This window comes from Malaclemys terrapin, chromosome 7, assembly GCF_027887155.1.
Source record: "Malaclemys terrapin pileata isolate rMalTer1 chromosome 7, rMalTer1.hap1, whole genome shotgun sequence".
NCBI classification, from domain to species: Eukaryota; Metazoa; Chordata; order Testudines; family Emydidae; genus Malaclemys; species Malaclemys terrapin.
The window spans coordinates 84,134,907-84,159,423 of record NC_071511.1 but is presented as its reverse complement, the minus strand read 5'-3'; the positions used below and the strand labels follow the sequence as shown (position 1 = coordinate 84,159,423).

The 24,517-nt window shown below is 44.4% G+C and overlaps 1 protein-coding gene across 1 annotated transcript; it reads right to left on the bottom strand.

Annotated features, from left to right (window-relative positions):
- Positions 1-2,975: 2,975 nt before the first annotated feature.
- On the bottom strand, positions 2,976-24,501 carry KIFBP (kinesin family binding protein). The gene is made up of 7 exons (XM_054033744.1): positions 23,750-24,501; positions 20,571-20,669; positions 14,307-14,386; positions 14,028-14,211; positions 10,966-11,050; positions 7,179-7,288; positions 2,976-4,445 (listed from the first exon to the last, which is right to left on the bottom strand). The coding sequence occupies exons 1-7, from the start codon at positions 24,116-24,118 to the stop codon at positions 3,567-3,569; spliced, it is 1,806 nt and encodes a 601-aa protein (XP_053889719.1). The 5' UTR covers positions 24,119-24,501; the 3' UTR covers positions 2,976-3,566.
- Positions 24,502-24,517: the final 16 nt, after the last annotated feature.

The window sequence follows — 24,517 nt, the reverse complement described above, 5'->3', positions numbered from 1 at the left end:
CAAAGGGTAAAAGCCTTTTTACTTACATTACCCTGCACCCTTTTAAAGGAACATTACAAAGCAAAACCAGGGTTAAATCCAGCATCCTGGCAAGGCGAGGGGGTGGAGGAGAGCCTATTCAGCACTTAAAGGAATTTTAACTCACTTTCTAAAAAATTTCTGTGACACCTTCTTAGGTGCTATCCAATTCACTGGCAATAGCCATGAATGCATTTGTACTTTTTTGGATGACAATGTCCCATGCAATCCATGGTATTTTGTACTGTCACTGACACATGCATCTGGGGATCTCTTCAAAAGACCTAAGAAGCACAAAGAGAATTTCAGAGGGTAAAAAAAAGAAAAGTAGTCAATTTTTGCCCTCAGTACATGCCACAGTCTGGCTAGAAGGGACACTCAGCACATACACTTCCCATTATCTTAATTTTGATTACTTTGTAGTTCACTTTAACATTGGCCCACTAGGACGAACATTTGAAGGGTGATATTAAGTTTATTCTGTTTGAAATAACAGTAGGAAAACATTAATTATGGACTAATTGGTGTACTAGTTTAGCGCACACACACAGTTTTGACTTCAAATCCTTCATTGGGTTATAAGTAGAATGAGTTTAATGGTTCCTTCTGGTGACCTACATAATAAAAGCAGTTTTGTACAACCGCTAGTATCTGTTTAAAGGAGCCCCTTTTTTGGGGAAGCAGGGAGAAGCAAAAACAAAACAAGGAAAACCCAAGCAGTGAAGAACACTTACCATGTATAAATCCAAAGTTGTATATTTAAAAACAGAGCAAGAGGAATTCTTGAGACTATAAAGCTGTCAAATTCCCAGTCAAGCCCTTCTCGTTCATTCACTAGACTACTGTGAGGAACCCAGCCACTGACCCCTAGGTGGTTTAAGCCTCCAGCGTCTGAATGGAGCCCAGCTACTGCCCCACTCTTGGGGTCCCAGGGCACATTCTCAGGGTGCAGCAAACTTTCTGAATAGCATCCCATCATGAAAGCTGGAACTTACTGTCCAACTGTCTAGCCTCTGGCTCCAGCACTCACTTGTTCAAACTCCCCCATATCTTAGATACACCTTCTCCCAGAATCCCACCGTAAGAGAATACAGATCAGTTAGGAAAATAATTCCTAACTGCAATGCTCCTCATAGCTCACTCTTCTCTTGGGAGTCCTTGGGGGAACCATCTGTATTTAGGAAGATAGGGAGGTGACCCTGCCTCATGCAGGCCCCTTGAAAATTGAGTTTTCAGCTTGGTAAAGATACATACAGAGTTCATAATCTCACACAGAATTAATTACTTTTATAGAGATTCCCCAAATAAATCACACACAAAAACACACTACCTTTAAACAAGCCCTGTAATATAAATAATCATAGCACGGTTCAGTGAGGACTTTATCATTCAGAAATAGTAGGTGGTGTACATTAGTGTCACAGGAAAGACTGAATAATCAAGGTAGGACACTAGAGGAGGAAGATCTTAAAGGCTGAGTAAGTCCATCTACATAGACTGTCTGATTTCTGACCGATTTTTGTCTGTGGTTAGTGCTAACCAGATGCCCTGGAAATTACAGATGGCAGAACTTAAACTTGAGCATATACACAAGAGTGTGGAAGACAATCAGTCCTCTGTGCTTTTACCAGAATTTTTGCACACAATTAGGGGACTTCAATACATACAAAAAGCCTGTGAAATATATTTCTCTGCCCTGACATGTGGGGCAAAGGCATCTCTCTCTCTACACTTGACTAGTTATTGGCCAATCTTGTGAAGCCATACACTCAACTTGTTGATATTATTCCATCTGTCCGTAACAACTAACTATTGAACACCACATCTGATCAATTCCAAAATTTCAGGGAATGTTCTAGGCATGAGTGGCCAGAACCCTACTGATTTTGGGAAAATCAGAAAGCCACAAGGGAGACAAATGAGCCCCTGCCATCTATTTAGCATAGCCACAGCTTTAAGCACCTCTGCAATAGTCTACAGATCAAACTGGTTGACAGCAACCATAAAAACTTTCAGCATGACAGTACATTATCTCACCTCTGCTCATCCTCCCCAGAGAGTTTAATATACTGACACTCTCAATGACCTATTCCCAGATAAATAATAATGGTGGTGGGGAGGGGGAAATGGAGGCATACACACAGCCCTTGGGATGGGGAACAACCGGGGGCGGGGGAAGAACGGTGGCCCTCCATTGTGGCAAAGGCACACAGAACTTTTAGTTGGGTGAAAATCGGGGCCCTAGCACAGCGGGGCAGACAGAGCTGCTGGCATGGGAGAAGTGGGAACAGGGTGCACACAGGAGCCCTGCCACAGAGAATGGGGCACATCCAGAGCCCCGGGCCTGGTGGAGGGCTGCAGGGAATCCCTAAAACAGAAGGGGATGGGAGGGTCACACAGAGCTCATGGGGGCATTGGAGGAATGAAAGGAGGCCCTGGTATATACAGTGAGCTCAACCTAGACAAGCTATGAAGTGTGCGAGCCCTTCAGTAGCTAAAGACATGAAAATTCCTCAGACAAATGCAGTTTTAAGACACCTTTATACTCTTTCAATCCTAGGGCTGGCCTGGGTCTGAGCTGGCCAAGGTCTGAGCTGGCCCTTCATGAAAATTAGAACAGCTATTGCAATACTGTAACTTATGCCTAGTTAGTCAAAATGCTGTTCTGGTAGTTGGAGATCACTGAAATAGAGGGATGCCCCGTGCCCTGTCAATCTCCTGAGGTGGCATAGAACCAGCACACCTTTCATGGGGTATTTGATCATTTATTTCTTATTTTCCTGTTCTGGATATGTTGGTGCCAGTCTATTGGTACAACCGTTAAAAGTCATACAGGATTACAGAGTTTTTCAGCTAGTTAAAACTTAAGATATTTTAGTTTCCTGCAAAAAGTGGGACAGGATTCTACTGTTAATCAGGTCTTAAACAAAAATTAAATCATCAGAAGGACTCAGTGAAAAAGTTTAGTCAAGCAACTCCATTTATTGAGCCTCTAAGAGGTCTCTGTTTTAATTGCAACAAAAGTCACTTCGCAACATACAAAATAAATACAGGACACAATTATGATAAGGCTCCTTTCCATATGGCTAATCTTGGGAGCATGGGTTAGAAAGACTAAAATCCTGTCTAGTAGACAGAATGCATGCCTAAAGCCTGATTCTTAGAAAAGGTTTCTAGGACCAGTCAAGCTACCCAAAAGGTTCCCTTAAAAGAAACATCTGAAGTACAACACTACATTTAGAAATTGAATTATGTACTGGAGAAAGAAAGTAAGGCAGGAAGAGCTTGTATTTACATAAAGAGCATGCAATACAGATCATCAAATGGACATTCACTTTACATTTAGAGTTTATACCGTTAGCATGGGTGAGGAACTAAACTAGACAGTTCTCAATTTTAAAAAGGCTCTATGGTGCCTACCATATTGGATCTTATAGCTGCAGACATCTGACTGCTAAGGGCAACAACAAGGTATGGAAACTGTCCCGAAGTACGTTTGATAGAGATCATTTTAATATTGCACATTTCCATTCATAGAAGACAAGGGTTTAACTGAACGGAGACAGTTTGGCTTTTAGCCTCTCCATTCTTGTTGGAAGCAGACCGACCATTTCTTTACTGAGTTCTAGTTCAGTTTCTATGGCCTGGACAGCTTCTGGATGCTTCTCACAATAGTCTACTAGAAATGTGTAATATTCCAATGAGGCCTGCATATTCTCCAATTGTTTCTTGCCATCAGAAGTAATAAGCTTGCCATATAATCGTGCAATGTGAAATTTGGCCACCATTGCAGGGCGAAGAACATCATCCTCAAGTTTTTCAGGAAATATCTTATCTGGGTTCCTCAAAGAATCTAAGAAGAGTTCATAGTACTTGACTGCTAACTGAGCCAGAGAATTAATTTTTTTTATAGTATGAGAGTCGAGTTCCTCTAGCCTGTTACCAATAGCTACCTTTAAATCCATCATCTCATAATAGGTGTCCGCTAATTCAAACTGAAGCTGCCTACTTATCAGCAGGTAATACTGTGGATTCAAATCCACGTACATGGGCTCCAGCATATCTATTCTACGCTTGTGCATCTTGCAGCGTCTCTCATAATCTTCTTCAAAGAAAGCAAGCACCTTAAACAAGGCACTGTGGTCCTGAACAATTTCAATATGGTCAGTAACATAGCCATCAAACTGAAAGAACTCTTTTGCTTCATGAACATAATTCTGACCCACTAGGAAGACTTCTCTGGCTTCTTGAAAATCTAAAGGACATATACAGCTCACTTTTTCTTCTGTGGCTAATATAGAGTCACATAGATCACTGGTTCCAAAGAGGACAGCTTTCTTCCTGCCCTTCTCTTTTTCGTCTTCCTCTTTTTTCCTTTGGGCTTTAAGTTCTGATTGCCTGTCTGGATCCAACTCTCCGATATTATCCTAAAAATGACAGAGCATGTTAGTTTAAAATACATGTGGCTACAGAGAATAATATGCATTGAAGCTGCTTTTAATTACAGTCCTCATGCAAACAGAAGTTTGCAACAGCAAGACAAGAGAGTAGGCATGCTAACATTAAAACTTATGCTCACTAAACTAAACGTAAATTATGATCTTACCTCTGTAGTGCATGAGATTTATTTAACATGGATATTTTAGAAGTATGTCTCCACCCCACAGGGTTTTTGTATCCAGACAGACATTGGAGCTGGAGCCCTTTAAGGCCTCAATTCAACAAAGTACTTTCAGCACCTTCTTAATGGGCACTGTATAGTCCCATTGGAAGTCAATGGAACTATTTGAATGCTTAAGTGCTGAATAAGGATCACATTACCCACATGCTTACACTTCATCCTTGCCTACAATACAAAGTTTTGTTGGCAAAAGTTATGCCTCTTTAATTAAAGTGCTTTAAATAAAACCGCTGTTGTATGTCCACACTAACTCATGTCGGCAGAGCACATCCACACTAACAGCTCTTGCATCGACAAAGAGCAGTGCACAGTGGGTAGCTCTCTCACAGTGCAATTAGGGTGACCAGATCACCCAAGTCAAATATCAGGACGTGGGGAGGAGGGTGATGGGGGGAGGGAGGTGGCAGGGGGGGAAAAAACCCACCCTTCCTCCACAAGCACTGGAGGGAGGCCCAGGAGACGCAGGGGGAGCGCGGGGCCAGGGTGAGTGAGAGTCCAGCCTGGCCCCGAGCAGGCAGGACTCAGTCGGGCGGTAGGGAGAGTAGGGGGGCGGCCGCCCACGGTGCCAGGCGGCGGCTGTTCTCCCCCCGTGGGCAGCGGGACTCGGGAGCAGCCGCTGCTGCAGCTCCCACTGCCACGGGGGGAGGAAGCAGCCAATGGCCAAGCTCGGCAGCTGCAGCTCTGGCGCCCAGGCCTGCTGCGGTGACCCAGCAGTGTGCATGCTGCGACCAGCCCAGCCCCTGGCCAGTTGTGTCTGGGCTGCTGCCCAGCTGGTGTTATCCCACGGCGGCCCTGGAGTGGGGGCAGCAGGCCCCAGCCCCCCCGTCCCGCTCGGGTCCCACAGGGGAAAGAACGGGGCTGGGCTGCCGATGCCTCCGCCCCAGGGCCGTTGCGGGATAGCACCAGCTGGGCAGCAGCCCAGACGCGACTGGCCAGGGGCTGGTCTGGTCGCAGCGTGCACGCTGCTGGGTCCCTGCAGCAGGCCCAGGTGCCAGAGCCGCAGCTGCCGAGCTTGGCCATCGGCTGCTTCCTCCCCCCGCGGCAGCAGGAGCTGCAGCAGCAGCTGCTCCTGAGTCCCGCTGCCCAGGGGGGGCGGAGAACAGCCGCCGCCTGGCACCAGGGGCGGCCGCCCCTCTCCTCTCCCTACTGCCCAACTGAGTCCTGCCTGCACTCGGGGCCAGGCCGGATTCTCACTCACCCTGGCATTGCGCTTTCCCTGCCTCTCCGGGCCTCCCTTCAGCACTTGTGGAGGGAGGAGGAATGGTGAGCCTGGGGAAGAGGCGGGGATTCGGGGAGGGAGCCAATCGGGGCAGGAGGGGGTGGAGTCGGGGCGGGAGGAGGGGGTGCACGAGCACTTCTGGGCTCCGGAGCATTTCCTTGTTTGTCCAGTGTCCTGACCGCACATCGGTCGGGACGCGGGACAAACAAGGAAATATCAGGACAGTCCCGATAAAATTGGGACGTCTGGTCACCCTAAGTGCAATTGGCTGCAGGGTGTTTTGGGAAGGGTCTGCAATGACTCATGGGGCAGGTACAGCATCACATGATGCATGTTTCTCAGTCCCATCGTTACAGTGGCATCCTAGTAGATTGTTAGCCCCTTTTTCAACTGAAGTGCATGGAGGGAGGGAGAGGAGAGTGGAGTGTCTGGGGCAGGGGAATGTCAAAGCAGCACAGCAGTCCCTTTCCCCCCCCAACCTCGCCCACCCCCCAGCAGCAGTCTGCCTGCCACGGTGTTCCTAGTGCAGAGCAGACAGGAGCATTCCACGTTAATGATTTGCTCTTTGTTCCCCAAAGGGAGCAGCACACTCAGCTGTCAGATACTTCCCCAGAGCTTTGAAAGGGGAGGGGCACACGCCTGCAGGGCAGCAGAGATCAAAACAGTGAGCAGCCAGTTATGTGGACAAAACAAACAGCAGTATCTACTCTGTCGCTTTAACTCTGCCGCAAAAAGCTTTAGTCCTCTTGTTGAGGTGATTTTATTTTGTCGGCAAAACAGCAGAGTTTTGCCACCAAAAGTAGCTTTTTAGCGTGTATGCCCTCCCGTTTTGTTGGCAAAAGGCAGCTTTTGCAAAAAAAAAAAAAAAACAAAAAAAAAAACACAACCACCAGTTTGCAGGGTAGACAAGGCCTCAAACAAACATTTGTATGCTCTGCTGAATTAAAGCCTAAGAATGGGGCTTTGTGGGCGAAGATCAGGGAGACTTGTAAAGTTGCTATGTTCCATTAATCAACCGGCAGGGCTAAGCAAAGTGCTTGTTTCTGATCCAGTCTCCATACTTATTAGTAATAGAACAGCTTTATTCAAGGGTTAGCAGTTTTTAGAATATGTACAGCCTAGAGTTCAAATATTTGTCTCCTGATTACTGGCTGTGCAACTATGCATCCTTAATGACTGGTAGTGAAGTTATTCCTGTTATTTATAAACGAAGTTTTTGTTGATTCTGTTCACAATTGTTTAAAAGTAATCGTTGATTACCTCAAGTGATTTACGAGCACTCTGCAAAAGAGTCAAGCAGTACTTAATCCAACATCTTGCAATTTCAGCTTTTCTCTGTCGAAGATCCTGTTGGTCTTGTTCTGTTTCATCTGATAAATACACATATCAAATAAAAGCAGGGGAGAAGTGAAGTATTCCAGCTCAAATGTTTCATTAAATGAAAGAATGATCATTTACGTTGATCAGGATATTTTTCTGTCTTTCCCTTATAGTTTTAAGAGTGCAAAGGTTGTAATCCCTAACCCTAGCAGACTCAGAAGTGTGTGATTACTGTGGCTCCATCAAGTATTGCCTTTAAAAACAGTTTAGATATGTAACAGGAAGACCACCTGGACTTGGAGTTTTTCCAGAGTATAACAAACAGATTTGTTTTCTATTCTAAAGCGAGACCCCATCTGCCCTTCAAAAACAACCGTAACAGCAAAGCTGCTCTCTAGAATGATTAACACACTGTTTGCTCTTGCAACAGTCCTAAGAATTATAGTGAAATAGAGAGAGTGTCAAATTGAGGAAGTAGAGTCCGTGGCCAATCAAAAGTATAGGAACAGGAAGACTTGCTAGCCCACAAACTCTTACGCTCTCCTCCTCTCCCCAAGTTCCCCACCACAATCACAATTTGCAACACTGTTGACGTCTCAACACAGGCACCAAAGATTGAACGGACGTTAAAACTGAACTATCCAATCACCTCTAGGGGAAGTGGAGACAAATTAGTGGGCCAGTGTGGGGAAGCTTCAACTGCTGACACCGCCATTCTTGTTCTCTGGATACAAAGGATGCTTCAGTCTCCAGTGCCGTTAAATTGGTACCTTTCACAGGCACTACATTCACCTTTTTTTTTTTTTTTTTGGGGGGGGGGGGGGGGGGAGGTAGGGAAGGGCACGGCAGGAAAAAGTTGGAGAAGGAGAATTCTCAATAGCCTCAAAGTGACCTCCATTTATTCATTAGTTTAAGAATCCCTGCACTGTACACAGCGGATAGTTTTGGCTTTGTTTTACTAACAACAGAATTTAGATATGTTCCATTCACATGCTTGCAGGTGTCTGTTCTTTAAGCAGGTGTTCTTATTAGCAAGTACTAAGGTGAAGTAACTCTAGACCTTGACTGACCAATCCAGCCTTTTCTCCTTTAAAAGAGATTTGATGAATTACAGCTATTTCATATGCAGAAGTGTGACACATCACTGACTGATAAAGCTCCTACCTTGAAAATCTGAGTGAGTGAAACTTATTCCCATGTTTTAGATCTCAGAATTTTCCATATGATGATTTTCATAGTACAGTGGCTTAGGATATAAAACTTAAGAGGAAGGGAAGAGGAGGGAAAAAAAAAACAACAACAACAGGAGGAATGCCCAGCATGCCGTAATAAATATCACTTTGCACTTATATAGCATCTTCCATCCAATGATCTCAAATCATTAGCCTCCTCATCTATGTGACAGAAGTATCATTATTCCTATTTAACAGATGAGAAACTGAGGCACAGGGAGGTTAAGCAATTTGCCCAAAGTCACACAGGAAGATTTTGGCAGACTTGGAAAGAGGACCCTTGTCTCTAAACTCTCAGTCCTGTACTGGATGTAGAGACCATCACTGCCCATATACTTCTCTGTTATTATGTAATCGTGTTTATTACAGTAGTGACTAAGGGACAGCCAAGAAAAGGGCCCCCCACTGTGCTCGGTTCTGTACAGAGTAGACGACGACCCTTGCCCTGAAGAGCATACAGTCTAAATAAACAAGACAGACATAGGGTGGACTCCTCGTTTTTTTAGGGTGGAGGAAAGGGTCTGACACACAAGCAAAGTGAACAGCATGATGGCAGCAAACATCATGTTAGTTCCACCATTTTTTTTTTTTTTTTTGAGGGGGAAAGTTTAGTTTGGAGGAGATAAGCAAGAAGGGAAGGGGGAAAAGAAGGTAAGACGTCAAGTGTGGAATGAAGCTCAGGTGAAGAGACTGAGGGTGGGAGTGAGAGTCAATCAGCACAGAGCAGAGGAAGTCCAGTCACAACTGTAGAGTTCTCAATGTCCAAAGATTCCTTCTTTGGTTCCTACCAGATGGAGTCTCCTCTCTGTGACCCACAGGACAGTAGGAGAGATGCAGGCCCCAGAGTGTGAACATGTGGCCTCCCCTGCACAGTTCTGGGTACTGCAAGGTTCTGGGAGGGAAAGGTGGCTCTGGCGGGGTCCCATTTTACTCCTCCCCGCCACAGTGCAGCAGTTCCAGCTTTGTCTGCTTCTACTCCTACTGGCTAGGATCTCTGGGTGGCTTCCTTGGTGAAAGCATACCACATTTCTGACCCCAATGTCACCCTAGTCATCCAGACAGTAACACAGTCAAGTGACCATGGCAATCTAGATGCGTGAATTCACAGCTGTCAAATATTTCATATTTATTTTAAGATGTCTTGACAGACCTCTACGATTAGTACAACCCAATATTTTGTAAAGTCTTAGGTTTCCTTATCTAAAATGGCTCTTGCACACCCTGCCTCCTAAAAATGTAGTTAAATTGGCTAGATGAGATATAATGGGTGACTCTATATAGATTTTTGTCCATTTTCAAGTTTCCAAAAAATGTCGTAAGTGATGACATTTATACATTGTGCAACCCAGCTGACTGAACTCTGGTTAAAGGGAGTTTGGCTGTGTTCCCTTCAGCCGTATTCTACCCTTGAATAACAATACCAATTGGATTTAAGGGGACTACATTCCAATTAGCATGAACCCTTTAAAACTAGCTAACATTCACTGCAACAACGGCAGGCTAGGGAAATCCAAAAATGCAGCCCTTTTGAATGCTAGCACAATCTGCCATGAGTCTAAAGCCTCATTTATCTGAAGCTTTCAGTTGTCCAAGACTTTGAAATGCCCAGGGCTGTGCTGCAGATGTGGAAACCAAAGCTTACCATTTTACAGGAAGTAATGGGAGAGGTAGGATGTTTCAAGTAGCACAGCTATAGTCATGTGACCATGACCCTTCAGAAGTATGGCTGTCTCTTTAGGAGGGTACGTTCTTTTCCACTTGGTTTTGTTAATTTAAGAGTTGTTTATTTCATTACACCAATACAAAGTTAGTCAAGGATGATGACGACAACTTCATAAGTACCATCTAATGAGATTGCTTCACGTCAAGTGACAAATTGTAGGGTGTTTTATATGGAACTGCTTTTATGCTGAAGTCTTCATTTTAAGCCTATTCTTAGGAAATGTCTTCTCGCATAAGATTCGTTTAACAGTTTTCATTTAGGGATTGCTCTAAACAGATTATACACTGTATTGTAAATGTGAGCCAGAATTTAAAAAAAAAAAAAAAAAAAAAAAAATTAAGGGTGAGAAATATCCCCCCATACTCCTGAAAACATCTGGGTGGAGATGTTCAAATTTTAGACCTGCCCCAGTGTTTTTCCCCATCCTCCTGGCAACTTCTAACATCTGTTAATTTTACAAAACACAACCCACTAAAGTATCACGTGACTCTGGTGAAATTCCTGAATAAGCAGCAATAAGTATCTGAGCTTTTCTCAAGGTATTTACATGTACCAAATATTAAGAACTGTTATGTGTACAACTTAAAAATCTTGGTTTAATGGTAGTACTGGTATAAGGAAAGATAATTAATTCTCTTAAAAGGAACTGGAAGTACTATTAGAGCTCCCAACTGAGGAGCACATGAGCATTTAACATCCATACTAAAAATGCTTATTTCAAAGCTACTTGATTGAAGCTAACTACCATTAAAACAAAAAACACAAAGCTTACTGTCCTCTGAAGAAGGAACCTGTCCAGCTTGGCTAAAGATGACATTGGCCGCTGCTAAACAGTGTCGAGACTCCATAAAGCATTGCTGTGGGGGAGAGAAAGAGCAGTGTTCCATCATAGGTACAAAACAGCCAATGAGCTGCTACTTTAGACTTAACTAAGTCCCTCAATTTGTATAGTAAGGACATGTGAAGATGGGGAAATTGCAGAATTGAGAGATCCAGGGGCATTTTCCTTTGGACACTAGAAAATATAGGTGTAATACTGTGCAATTTGAAAGGAAAGATGATTTTTTACAAAGCAACAGAGGGTCCTGTGGCACCTTTGAGACTAACAGAAGTATAGGGAGCATAAGCTTTCGTTGGTAAGAACCTCACTTCTTCAGATGCAAGTAATGGAAATCTCCAGAGGCAGGTATAAATCAGTGTGGAGATAACGAGGTTAGTTCAATCAGGGAGGGTGAGGTGCTCTGCTAGCAGTTGAGGTGTGAACACCAAGGGAGGAGAAACTGCTTCTGTAGTTGGATAGCCATTCACAGTCTTTGTTTAATCCTGATCTGATGGTGTCAAATTTGCAAATGAACTGGAGCTCAGCAGTTTCTCTTTGGAGTCTGGTCCTGAAGTTTCTGCCCCTTCTCTACCTACGCGATATTGATGACATCTTCATCATCTGGACCCATGGGAAGGAGATCCTGGAAGAATTCCACCATGATTTCAACAGCTTCCACTCCACCTTCAACCTCAGCCTGGACCAATCTACACGGGAGGTCCACTTCCTAGACACCACCGTACAAATAAGCGATGGCCACATTACCACCACCCTATACCGAAAACCCACCGACCGCTATGCCTACCTTCATGCCTCCAGCTTCCACCACGGTCACACCACACGATCCATCGTCTACAGCCAAGCACTGAGGTACAATCGCATCTGCTCCAACCCCTCAGACAGAGGCCAACACCTACAAGATCTTCACCAAGCATTCTCAAAACTACGATACCCACACAAGGAAATAAAGAAACAAATCAACAGAGCCAGACGTGTACCCAGAAAACTCCTGCTACAAGACAGGCCCAGAAGAGAAACCAACAGAACTCCACTGGCCATCACCTACAGTCCTCAGCTTAAACCTCTCCAACGCATCATCAGTGATCTACAACCCATCCTGGACAATGATCCCTCACTTTCACAGACCTTGGGAGGCAGGCCAGTCCTCGCCCACAGACAACCTGCCAACCTTAAGCATATTCTCACCAGCAACCACGCACCGCACCATAACAACTCTAACTCAGGAACCAACCCATGCAACAAACCTCAATGCCAACTCTGCCCACATATCTACACCAGCAACACCATCACAGGACCTAACCAGATCAGCTACAACATCACCGGCTCATTCACCTGCACGTCCACCAATGTTATATATGCCATCATATGCCAGCAATGCCCCTCTGCTATGTACATTGGCCAAACTGGACAGTCACTACGCAAGAGGATAAATGGACACAAGTCAGATATCAGGAATGGCAATATACAAAAACCTGTAGGAGAACACTTCAACCTCCCTGGCCACACAATGGCAGATGTAAAGGTAGCCATCTTACAGCAAAAAAACTTCAGGACCAGACTCCAAAGAGAAACTGCTGAGCTCCAGTTCATTTGCAAATTTGACACCATCAGATCAGGATTAAACAAAGACTGTGAATGGCTATCCAACTACAGAATCAGTTTCTCCTCCCTTGGTGTTCACACCTCAACTGCTAGCAGAGCACCTCACCCTCCCTGATTGAACTAACCTCGTTATCTCCACACTGATTTATACCTGCCTCTGGAGATTTCCATTACTTGCATCTGAAGAAGTGAGGTTCTTACCCACGAAAGCTTATGCTCCCTATACTTCTGTTAGTCTCAAAGGTGCCACAGGACCCTCTGTTGCTTTTTACAGATTCAGACTAACACGGCTACCCCTCTGATACATGATTTTTTACATCTACTATGGAATATAGCACCTTCCCACCAAGTATCTCTGCTCCCACATATCCCATCTCAACCAACAACCCCCACACAGGTAGTCACTGCCTTTTATAGCAGGACTGAAGCACGAACATTATAAATTATTTCCATGCAACTCTGACCTATGCTACGGTCACTTCCTGAGGTGTGTGGTAAACACTGTGTTGTGGGGCATAACACAGCCCTGAGCTGAACATAAACTGAGTATACATTATGAGTCAGATTTTGATTCCCTTACTCTCACATTGAGTAGTACTTTACTTGATGGTTAATTCCTTCAATTTATCTCCTCAAAAGGTACAGGAGTGACAAGTTACTGCTGAAACTCTATCCTTAACTGAGTGGTATTGCAGAAGTCTCCAAAGCACCAAACTGTTTTACAGAACACATGAGAATTTGAGTTGTCTTGGGTATGAAAGGTCTCAAAAACAGAAATACGTCACAAAGCAGTGAGTTGTTTAGTGACAGTGCAGAGACTTTGGAGGCAAACACAACATCCATTATATGATTAATTCTAGTGCTTTCACAACCTTCAACAAATTTTGTGCACATGCTAAAATATCCAAGAACAATTACTTAAAGTGTGCAGTGTAAGACTCAAACCTGAATTTTTTTTTTGCTTTGGCTAGATAAGAACTAAGTACTAGTAGAAGGTAGTTTAAAAATAATTATTTTCCCTTATGTTTCACCTTAAAAAAAAACACCTCATAAGCACCACATCACAAACCACCATTATTATGAATTATTTGTACTACCAGGCCCACTTGTGCTTTAGTTCTTAAGTTTACCCCCTGCTCACTTTTGGCAACATGCTACCATAGGAAGTGGAACCACTGCACTCCCTTAAGACAGACGTTTGACATCTGAGGACTATGTGTGTGTTTAAAGGAGGGCATTTTAAAATCCAGTAGGCACCATATCTCGATGAGCTACTGGAACGGCAACTCTGACTTTGTAGTTACTTTTTATGATTGCAGATTAATAAGTCATAACCATAGCAGAGAACATTTAAATGACAGGTTTCAGAGTAGCAGCCATTAAATGGTTACCTTAGTGAGATAATATTGTGACAAGGTAGCAGCATTCAGAGCCCATTCTACTGGATAGTAGCCGCTGTACTCAAGCTGTCGTTTAAGGGTGGTATGGCAATACTGGGCAGCCTTTTCAATCATTTCCAGGTGTTGGTAGACTTGGGCCAGATAATATAATGTATGGGTATAGGCTTTTTCAAATCTGGGAAGACAATTTGGGTCTTACTTTAGATTTATTTATTTTTAAAAACAGCCATCACACACTCATTTCAAATGTATGCTCTAGTCAGCACCCACCTTTTTGATCTCTCTTGATCTGTAAGTTTTTCTTCTTCAGCCATGAAGTGTTCGTTGGGATCAAGGGGAGGGTTCCCATTCTGAAAAAGAATAGGCAGTATATCCAATACACAACCTATAATTTATTTGGTGATATTGTGCTCCCTCTGCTGGCTGCAGTGTGAAACACACAATGCAAGACCATAAAGACCGGTGAGCTTTTGCAGTTTTTCAATCCCAAATTCAACACTAGACTGTTGATTTTCCACAGAACTTCTGAATGTTGCATTTAATGTGATTTCCTGAAGTCCATGAGATGTTTTTAGAAAAAAGGCAAACAGTATGCCTCACTTTTTCTACTGTGTTATAAAACTGCTTTTCTCATATACAACTACTGTGTGTATTTTTTAAGAATATTACATTGCGACGAACTAATTTACTCTGGATTCATACTGATCTCATGAGAAGTTATTAAATACGTCTACAAATATCAAATAAAGAATTTATTTACCAAGATACACTACACCAGCACACACACAAGTATCCTTCACAATATTTCCTGCAGTATAGGCATAAAAAATGCCTAGCAGACCCTATCATGAGGTCTGATCCTGCTAGCATTTACACGTGAGTAGCTTTAATCAGGAGCAGTCACACAGAAATCAATGAACTACTTTGTGAGAGCAATGTCACTCGTGTGAAAGCATAACATTGTCCCTGGAAAGATTATGGGTTCACTCCCCATGAACAATCTCTTGATCTAAGGCCAGTCCACAGACTGTTTTTGAAATGGTAAAACTATTTTGGCTAGGAATTATTATTTTTTTTTTAAAACCAAAATAGTTATACTGGTACACGACATGGTGTGGATGAACTTATATTGGTATAAGGGTGCCTTATTCCAATATATCTTGTTCCCCTTCCCATATGGGAAAAGCTATACAGGTCTAAAGCACCTTTATGCTGATATTGTGTCCATACTAGAGGAGGGTGTATCATATTATATTATACCAGTATATTTAAAGCCCTACAGCATTTGTGTTTAGACAAGCCTTAGAAGCATGAGTCTCTACTGCTTAAGCTATAGCACGTCAGCCCGTTAACATGGAGGCAACAGACTCAAAAATTTCTGTATGTGGTCTAGCCACTGGAAGGGAATAAAGAACACACTGTGTTAGTTGGGTTACACACTCCCCGGGGGCCAGGAAAGCTTGAGATCCACAGCATATCAAATCCCCATATAGCATGGCATTTCTAACAAAGGTGCAGTTCAGAGCATTTGCTATTTCAGGTCCCTCCGGTCATCTATACGAGGACAAGAAAGAGGCAAAGAGTGAAAGGATACCACACAAATCTAGCTGCATGACCACAGGTAAAGTGCAATTCATTTTAAAGAAAAACTCCATTGATGTATCAATTTCAGTTTATTAGGTTCAACAGAGAACACCACAACATTCATTCCAAAGAGACCCCTGCTTCCTGAAGAGACTGAACCAAAGAGGAAAGCATCTCTCTTCCACCAGTTTTCAAAAGGGGGGGGGGGGGGGAGTCATAGCTTTGAGTACCGATTTAGATGGATTTAAACATATATTTAGGATGTATGGGAAGTAAATGTAGTTTTGTTCTACATTAACTAGTTTTTGTTCACTCTCTTTATGGAGATGATTTCTGGGGTTTATACAGAATGGTCCTGTATACAGCATCTTGCCATTGTGTCCGTTCCACCTTGCTGTCAGACAGCTGTCAGACACAGTTATAGCTAGCACGATTGGGCCATACCATGCCAACACAGTTTATGGCACAACTTTGTCTGTCTGCACCTAACTTGCTTCATAGCGATGTATGTGCCTGCTTTTTATGAAAATTCTGTACACCTACCCAATAGTGCATCAACTGCTGGTGGCACAGGCTGAGGACTGTGGATATTTTTCCAAGATAGCTTCCTCATATCACTTACCATTCTGGAAGTTTTTAAGCATGCCAATATATTAGCCAGTCACGTCTTACATGACATTATGAGCATTTTCAACACTGAGGGTACGTCTACACTACCCACCGGATTGGCGGGTAGTGATCAATCTATCGGGGATCGATTTATCATGTCTTGTCTAGACACGATAAATCGATCCCCGAACGCGCTCCCCATCGACTCTGGAACTCCAACGCTGCGAGAGGCGGAAGCGGAATCGACGGGGGAGCGGACGTCGATCCTGCGCCACGAAGACGCGAAGTCGATCTAAGATACGTCTACTTCAGCTACGCTATTCTCATAGCTGAAGTTGCGTATCTTAGCTCGATCCCCCCTCCCCAGCGTAGACCAGGCCTGAGATCAGTTTAGAAGTGCAACTTGCTGTACTAGTGTACATAGTAGTTTACAAGCTTATTGCTTGATCACTTCAAAAATGAACAGCAGATAAATGTCCCTGTAATAACAGTACTTAGCTCTACATGGATTTTTCATCCATCTCTCTCAAGGGAGGATAAATATCACTACCCTCCTGTTACAGGTGCGGACACTGAGACACAAAGAGGCAAAGCGACTTACCCAAGGTCTCCACAGCTCAGTGGAAGAGCTGGAACTAGAATCCAAATCTCCAGATGCAAAGCTCAGTACCTTATTTGTTGGGCCACATGGTCTCTGCCAAGCTAAGAGAATAATGTCAAGAGGCAGGAACTTCTGTAACAGGCTTTATTTGTCTACATTCTCAAGACATCCCATGAGGCAGAGGGAATCTGGATCAAGCTCATGATAGTAACACAGAATATGATTGACACATTCAAGTCATTCTGTTCTTTACACTTAGAATAAAACTGAAGACGTGGCCAGAATGGGACTCTCTCTGTGGCAATCCACCTCCCTCTGCCTCCTAGAGAGGGACTGCAAAGAAAGATACAGCAGCTCAGAGAAACACTCTTCATGAGAAGTGGGGTAAGGGCTGGGAGAGGGAGTAATATAGCTACCTTTTCCCCCCACAAATTGGGGGGGGGGACGACAGCGCAATAGGCTTGTGCCTTTACTTGCTTCTTTATTAAAACAACCCTGAAAGTTGTTCGTGTATGTGTATATATATATATATATATATACACACACACACACACACACACACACACATACATACTCTCTCTTATATACTGCTGGTCTTTAATTCAGGTTCTGTCTAGCCTGGAAAAGACGGTGATTGAAGAACTAATGAAGTGATGACATCACAAGAGTGCAAAAGCTAAATAACCCAGGGAGGAAAGGACTTTTAGAGTCCATTTGTTTAATCAATGCTTTTTTTTGGTTACACTTGTTTAGGATCAATAATTAACTTTTTTAAATAAAATTTATTTATTAAAGATTCCCACCAGTTCAACTGAGGTGCAAGAGCTCATAATACATTCCCCCAGAGACGCCCAACAAGTTCTTCAGCAAACTCCAGGAGATCAGAGGTCACATTTCTGAAGTTTAAAAAGTTACAGGACTATCTGGACCGGCTCTTTCCAGTCTCTGAGTGCTCCCTTCAGATCTCAGGCCTCATACCTTTACCTATGCTGGATAGAGTTGCATGATTCTCCCGCTCTTAGACCAGGCCCCAGACCCCAGTACCCTTTGAATCAACCATGATAAGCGAGCAGGTCCAACTGGTCTCAGCACCTGTGTTCTTCTCTTTGGGAGTCTGATCAGTGATGTAAATAGCGACCAAAGCATTGTTTATTTTGCTGTAGGAACAAAGCATTTTAAGACAGATGTGTGTAGAGTGTTTGTTATCTTACTTAAAAAGCCCTACCATCCTGTGATGGTGACCTAGGCAGGCCTAGCTTCTTCAGACATCCAAGCAGGGTTCTCACGTCTCTGTCTTACTCCTCTGAATAATTACTTTTAATCCTGCCAAGTCTCCTTTGTTCTTGTGAGTTCCTGGGCTTTTTGCCTTATTGGCCAAAACTAGTAAAGTTGTCTGAAGCCAGGATACAGAACCTTAAAACTCCAATTCTGTCACAAGAAACTTGAAAGCTTTCAAACCTTTTTTTACACCTCATAAAGCAGCAAAAAGTGAATAAACTTGATTTTAAAAGTTCTTTGTACGTTATTTTTAATATTCAAATCTCAGATCCTACCAATCAGGCAGTAAATCCACAACTGCACAGTTTAAATGCTGTGTTAAAACTAATCCCAAAATTTAAATGCATGTTAAAACTAATCCCACAAAACAATCTTCCCAAACTGACTATTATTCCAGCTTTCCATCTCAATTCAGTCTTTTCAGAGAAACAGTGGAAGAGCTCCATGGAGTTAAAAGAAAAACAAAACGGCAATCCAGTTTCTAACATCAGAGATAGAACCAACATATGCTTCAGGATCATGCTTATGGTCAAAATCTTGAATTACTCCTGGGGGAATTCTGCACCACTGCGCATGGGGTCCAGACCTTCCATACCCAGATACTCCTGCCGAGCCTCACCCCATACACCCAGAATCCCTCCAGCACGCCATACCTCAACCCCTTCATTTGGAGCCCCCCGAACCCAGACCCCCTGCCTCCAGACCCCCATCCCTGCACCCTAGACCACCCCCCACTGAGCTCACTACATCCCTGCACCTGAAACCCCATCCCCAAGCCTGTGCATGCAGATCCCCCCACACCTCGACCTCCCACTGAGCTGCCTGCACCCAGATTGTCCCACACAGAACCCTCTCACCACACATCTGGATGCCCCCACACTGAGCCCCTTCACACTTGGATCCTGCCTGGCTGAGCCTTCCTGCCCCACACCTGGTGTGCCTAGCACAGAGGAGCAGGGCCCCAGGGTGTTTCTGGGACAGGCCCAGGCCTTCTGCTGTGTCAGGGTCGGGTGCAGCCTCACCGCTGAATCCGTGTCCTGGGGGTGGGAAGGCTGCAGAGTGATCTCCCACCTTCGTGCAGCCAATGGTCTGTGCTCCCCATTGCCCTGCTGGAGCCTCCACATTTATTTATTGACAAATTAAACTTGCAGAATTTTAAACTATTGTGTGCAGAATTTAATTTTTTGGTGCAGAATGCCCTCAGGAGTATTGAATACAGGTTGTCATGTACACAGCATCAATGCCAGAAATGAGTGTCAGGTATTAACTGGGAGACATTTTTTAAAAGTTCAGTCCTCAAAGACAGAGAGGCCAAAAATTTGTAAATACCAAATTGTAATTGGAGGGATTTCCCCACCTCCCAGTGCATTGAATTGCAGTGTACTATGGTTTTCTTCAAAGTCACAAAAGGTGAATTAATGCAGAAAGCGGTCTTTGAGGCAATCACAATGTATAAATAGCTCTGCAAAGAGCATAACAAAAGCCCTGTTCTGCCATTGCTATCACACAGCAGAGTCAACAACTCAGGCCTTGTCTACACTGCCACTTTACAGCACGGCAACTTTTTCAGTCAGGGGTGTGAAAAAACACACCCCAGAGTGCTGCAAGTTTCAGCGCTGTAATGTGGCAGCGTGGACAGTGTTCCCAGTGCTGGTAGCTACTCCCCTCGTGGAGGTGGGTTTTTTATAGTGCTGGGAGAGCTCTCTCCCAGTGCTGGTGCCATGACTACACAGCCACATTAAAACACTGTCGCGGCAGTGCTTTAACATTGCTAGTGAAGACATGCCCTTAGATTGTTTAATATGCATAAGAAGTTTGATCATTAACAAGACTGCCTGAGACACACAAGAACCTTTCTGAAAGAAAACTAAATGCATGCAGCACTATAAATTGTCACAGTCAATCGATGCAGACAGTTCAGGAGTATTTAAGATTAACCCTTTTCCTTGTTAACTAAAATAAATGGTTTGAAGTCTCTCATGGCTCTGCAGTACTATCAGTATGAAGTTAAGTAGAGTTAGTGGAAGCTAGATTCCATCTGGTTTTAATTCTGGCTAAAAAACTTCCAACATTGATTATTTTACTTATTTTAGTATTTAAGCAGAGTTCATTTGCTGATTATTAAACCAGCATTGAAACTATCATGAATCACAGATCTCAGTTCCCCGTAGTGCTAGCAACACACATTATGACACTTTTCAGAAGCACAGTAGCTGCCAGCAGGAAGCTCAGAAATTCATGCTTCACGAAGATGTTTTTCAGAAAAAAATATTCACTATGTATATTTAACAAGAAATGCCTCTGCATGTGAAGGCTTAAAAATGATGTTCTTCTGCCAGATGCAGTCTTCAGGAAAATGGCCATCTTTTACCATCTACAGTGCTGACTAGCATCTCTAGGTGCTGCCATAACACAAATAAATAATAGTGCAGTGCATGTGTAAAATAAGCTGTTAACAGTACCTCTTTCATGTACTGATTATACAACGCCTCTGCAGATTCCAAGTAAGTCTGTGCTGTTTTAATTTCACCTCTTTCAGACCACAGGATACCCAAATTGTTCTATAAATGTAAAAGGAAGAAAGGGGGAAAAGGAAAAGAAGAAAAAAAAAAAAAAAGTTATTTTCCAGTATTTCCCATTCCCAACAACAAAGTTCTCTAAACACAACCAAATTCCACCCCAACACACACAGCCTATTTGAGTCAATGGGATTTACTGCCTTTGGCGAAAAAGGATTGTACTTGGCCCATAGTTTTTACCTTGAGTTGTTTAAAGATGCCTTATCACACTATAGCAAACATGAAAATAAAGACCCAAACATACATAAACATGTAATTTTCTGTATTTCTTATTATTTCAGATGTATGTTTAAACAGATGCTCTCTCTCTCTCATAGTTCTATTTCTGATTCACCCTGCAATTAAGTCATAGCATCAGTGTGGTCATAAAAATGACCAGGAAGTTAGAAATTCAGTATTATGACTTCAAGGCTGGATAAAATAGGATGAGAAGTTGAGCTAGGAAAGAGCAGATGATGTTTAAATAAGCATCTTCATTGATAGGCAAAGGTGGAAAGAAAAGTTAAGAAGTAGAAGTTAAGGGATGGGTATTTTAGACCTAAAACACAATTCACATGGCAACATTTCTTACATTGCTTCTGGAGGCTCTCCAATTTCAAAGAGCTTCTCCAAGTGTATCATTAAGAATTTAGCATTCATAAACATTCCAAGTTGGAGACACACTAATTTGGTTTCTATATTTGCTCATTTGAAAAGGCAAGTCTTAATATATAACTAGAGAGGGGTAAAAGTGGAATTCTATCAAGTTGCCTCTGCAGCTGGCCCATTCAAATTAGCCTTCTTTTAAGAGCATCAGACTGTGTGGTGCTCATGAAGAGAAACACTAAGTCCATGGGACTGGATGTACAGTGTAACAGGCAAAATCAGACAGCAATCATCTCGTATGGCACTATGCAAAAGAGCACAAATCAGAGACAGGGCCATAGGAATTGACCTGATAAAAGGAACTCTGTACCAGTGCTTCCACAATAGAGGTCAGTACAAAGAAAGCATATAAAGCACTTAAACAAAACAACAAAAAACAATTCTGTAGATTATTGCTTGTACTGCAGTATTTATGTTGCCTTCCTTTACATGTCCAAGGTTTGTTACAGCCTGTGAGATTGTGTTAGACACAATCCCAGTCAGACACCATGATTTCTAGTTGTGTTATTTGGCATACATTGTCCAATGCTAGGAACAAGAGCATCATCTGGCAACAGAACTTCTAATAGCATTGGAAACAGCTCTGGATACAGCAAAAATGAGAGGTGTGAAACAGCAGGAAAAAAAGACAGTGTATCCAGAAGATAGCACCTGTCTGTTACAAACAAGCAACATTTACAAAAGTCAATTCAGAAGCAGAGCTGAATCCTTGGCCTAAGGCAATAAAAATTAAAAAACTCTGACATGATGTAAACTTGTGTAGTTGTGACCCTTTTAGTTACTGGTGGGACACTAACCCATTTTGAATGGTTTCTGAATAACCCTGTAACTTTTAAATGACAGGTTTATAGTGTTGAGTATAAGCCCTACCCAAGTTGTCACACTGGAAGACAGTGACCACACACAAATGCAACCTTGAAAATTTCAGGTAACCCACTTGACTACAAGTAGTCATTTTTTCTGACTGGTATGTAGTCTCTCTCCACTATCCCCTATTACGGGGTGCCCAACCTGGGGCTCCAGAGCCACATGCGGCTCTTCGGAGGTTAATATGCAGCTCCTTACCTAGGCACTGATTCCAGGGCTGGAGCTATAGATGCTAACTTTCCAATGTGCAGGAGGTGCTCACTGCTCAACCCCCTGCTCTGCCCCCACTCCACAAGAGTTTTTTAAGGTCAGGCTTGACAAAGCCCTGGCTGGGATTATTTAGCTGGGAACCGGTCCTGCTTTGAGCAGGGGGTTGGACTAGATGATTTCCTGAGGTCCCTTCCAACCCTGATATTTTATGATTCCACCCCTTCCCCCAACACCCCTGCCGTGCCCTCGCTCCTTGCCCCTCCCCCACATAGCCTCCTGCTCACATGAAACAGCTGATGGGGGGGAGGGGCTGATTGGGGGTGAGGTCTGCCAGCAGGCAGGAGGCACTAGGGAGTGGATGGGGGGGGGGCTGCTGATGTATTACTGTGGCTCTTTGGCAATGTACATTGGTAAATTTGGCTCCTTCTCAGGCTCAGGTTGGCCACCCCTACCCTATTATAATAATTTTGCAGGGCTTCACAAGGAGACAGTTATTATTAGGTTGTCTGTTATGGTTAGATCAGCTAGCTGTTGTAAGGACATCTGAATAGTCGTTATGTTTAAGACAGCTTCTTTTAGGAGATGTAAAAATTGAGTAAAGACTGGAACATCTCTGAGAACGTACATGTATTTGGTAACCATTCTGAAGGGTCCAATATACAGAGGAGAATGAAATTATTGTAAGGAAATTAATAGTATTTGCAAAACTCCACTCACTCGGATAGGGTAATATACCTACGGTATTATATTACCCTAACGTTAAAGAGCAGGCAAACAGATTAACTGCAACAATAAATTCTCATCACAATTTTGCAATGCAACTTTATATTTTCAAAGCACTGTTTAAATAGTAACTAGCATAGCCCTAAGATTGCAGCATTTCAATAGCTCATATCGCCACTTACACTGTTAATGTCACCCTAAGCATCACAAATAAAACGGGCCCCGATCTGGCAAGGTTTATATGCTACGCTGCCTACGGTCAGGAACACCTCAACTCTGCAAATGGGGTATCTACGCAAACCTACTTCAAGTCCCAAATAGCTCGATGCTCCATATCGATTGGAGACTGCCGCCATCCAGAATCACACTCCCACCAGCCGGAGTCTAGAGCGAGTCCCGCCCCCCGTTGCCCAGAGGTGCTGGCCGCCGTTCACGGCGAGACAAGTCACCGCAGTGGGAACCAGAGGGCAACTCAGTCAAACCCTCGCCCGCCAGGAGAATCAAGCCAGGGTCTGCCATCCGCCTACGGGCGCCCACCCGCCTTGAGCCGCGGCAGAAGCTCATCGGCACGGCCCGTCCCGGGGCGCCCAGGGCGGCGGCGGCCGCTCCCTACCAACCTGGGCCTGGATGTAGAGGGAGACGCAGTCCCGGGAGAGGCGGTGGCGCTCCAGCAGCCGGGTGCACTTCAGCAGATGCTCCTCGCCGGCAGAGAGCTCCTCGGTCTCGGTGTGATTCACCCCCAGCTCGTACTCCACCACTGCCAGCCGCACGGCCCGCAGCGCCGCCGCCTCCCCCGCGGGGGCGCCCTCGGCCTCGGCCGCCTCCTCCGAGCCCAGCAGCTGCCTGATCTCCTCCAGCAGCTCCCGGGCGCCGTACTTGGAGCGGTAGGGCTCGTTCTCCGGGTCCTTCTTGGACTCCACGTTGGAGAGACTCAGCGAGCTGCGGAACTTCTCGCAGAGCGAGGCCCAGCCGGCGGGCGCTGCCATCTTCCTCGCCGGGCCCAACGCCACCCGCAACTGCGACCCACCGCCTGCTCGGCTCGGCGTTTTAGAGCGGACACGTGACACTCAGTGAGCAATCAGGACGCTGGGATGTCTGCCCTCCACTGTCATGACGCCCGACCCTAACGTTCGGCTCGTACCACGCCCCACCCTCACGACAGGCGGCGCGCTTTCGCCGAGCGCCCGCGCCTCCTTGTCAGAGCCGCAGGGTGCTCAGTGCCCAGCCTGTGCCCGCCTCAGGGGCAGCCTAGCACAGTGCCAGGGACACGGGAATAAACAGATGCCAAATATGGCTGGATCGTCACATTACCACAACCCCAGCTCTGCGCAAAACACGCCCATGAAGTGCTCTGGGGCACTGGCTCTTCATCTTTCCAGACTTCG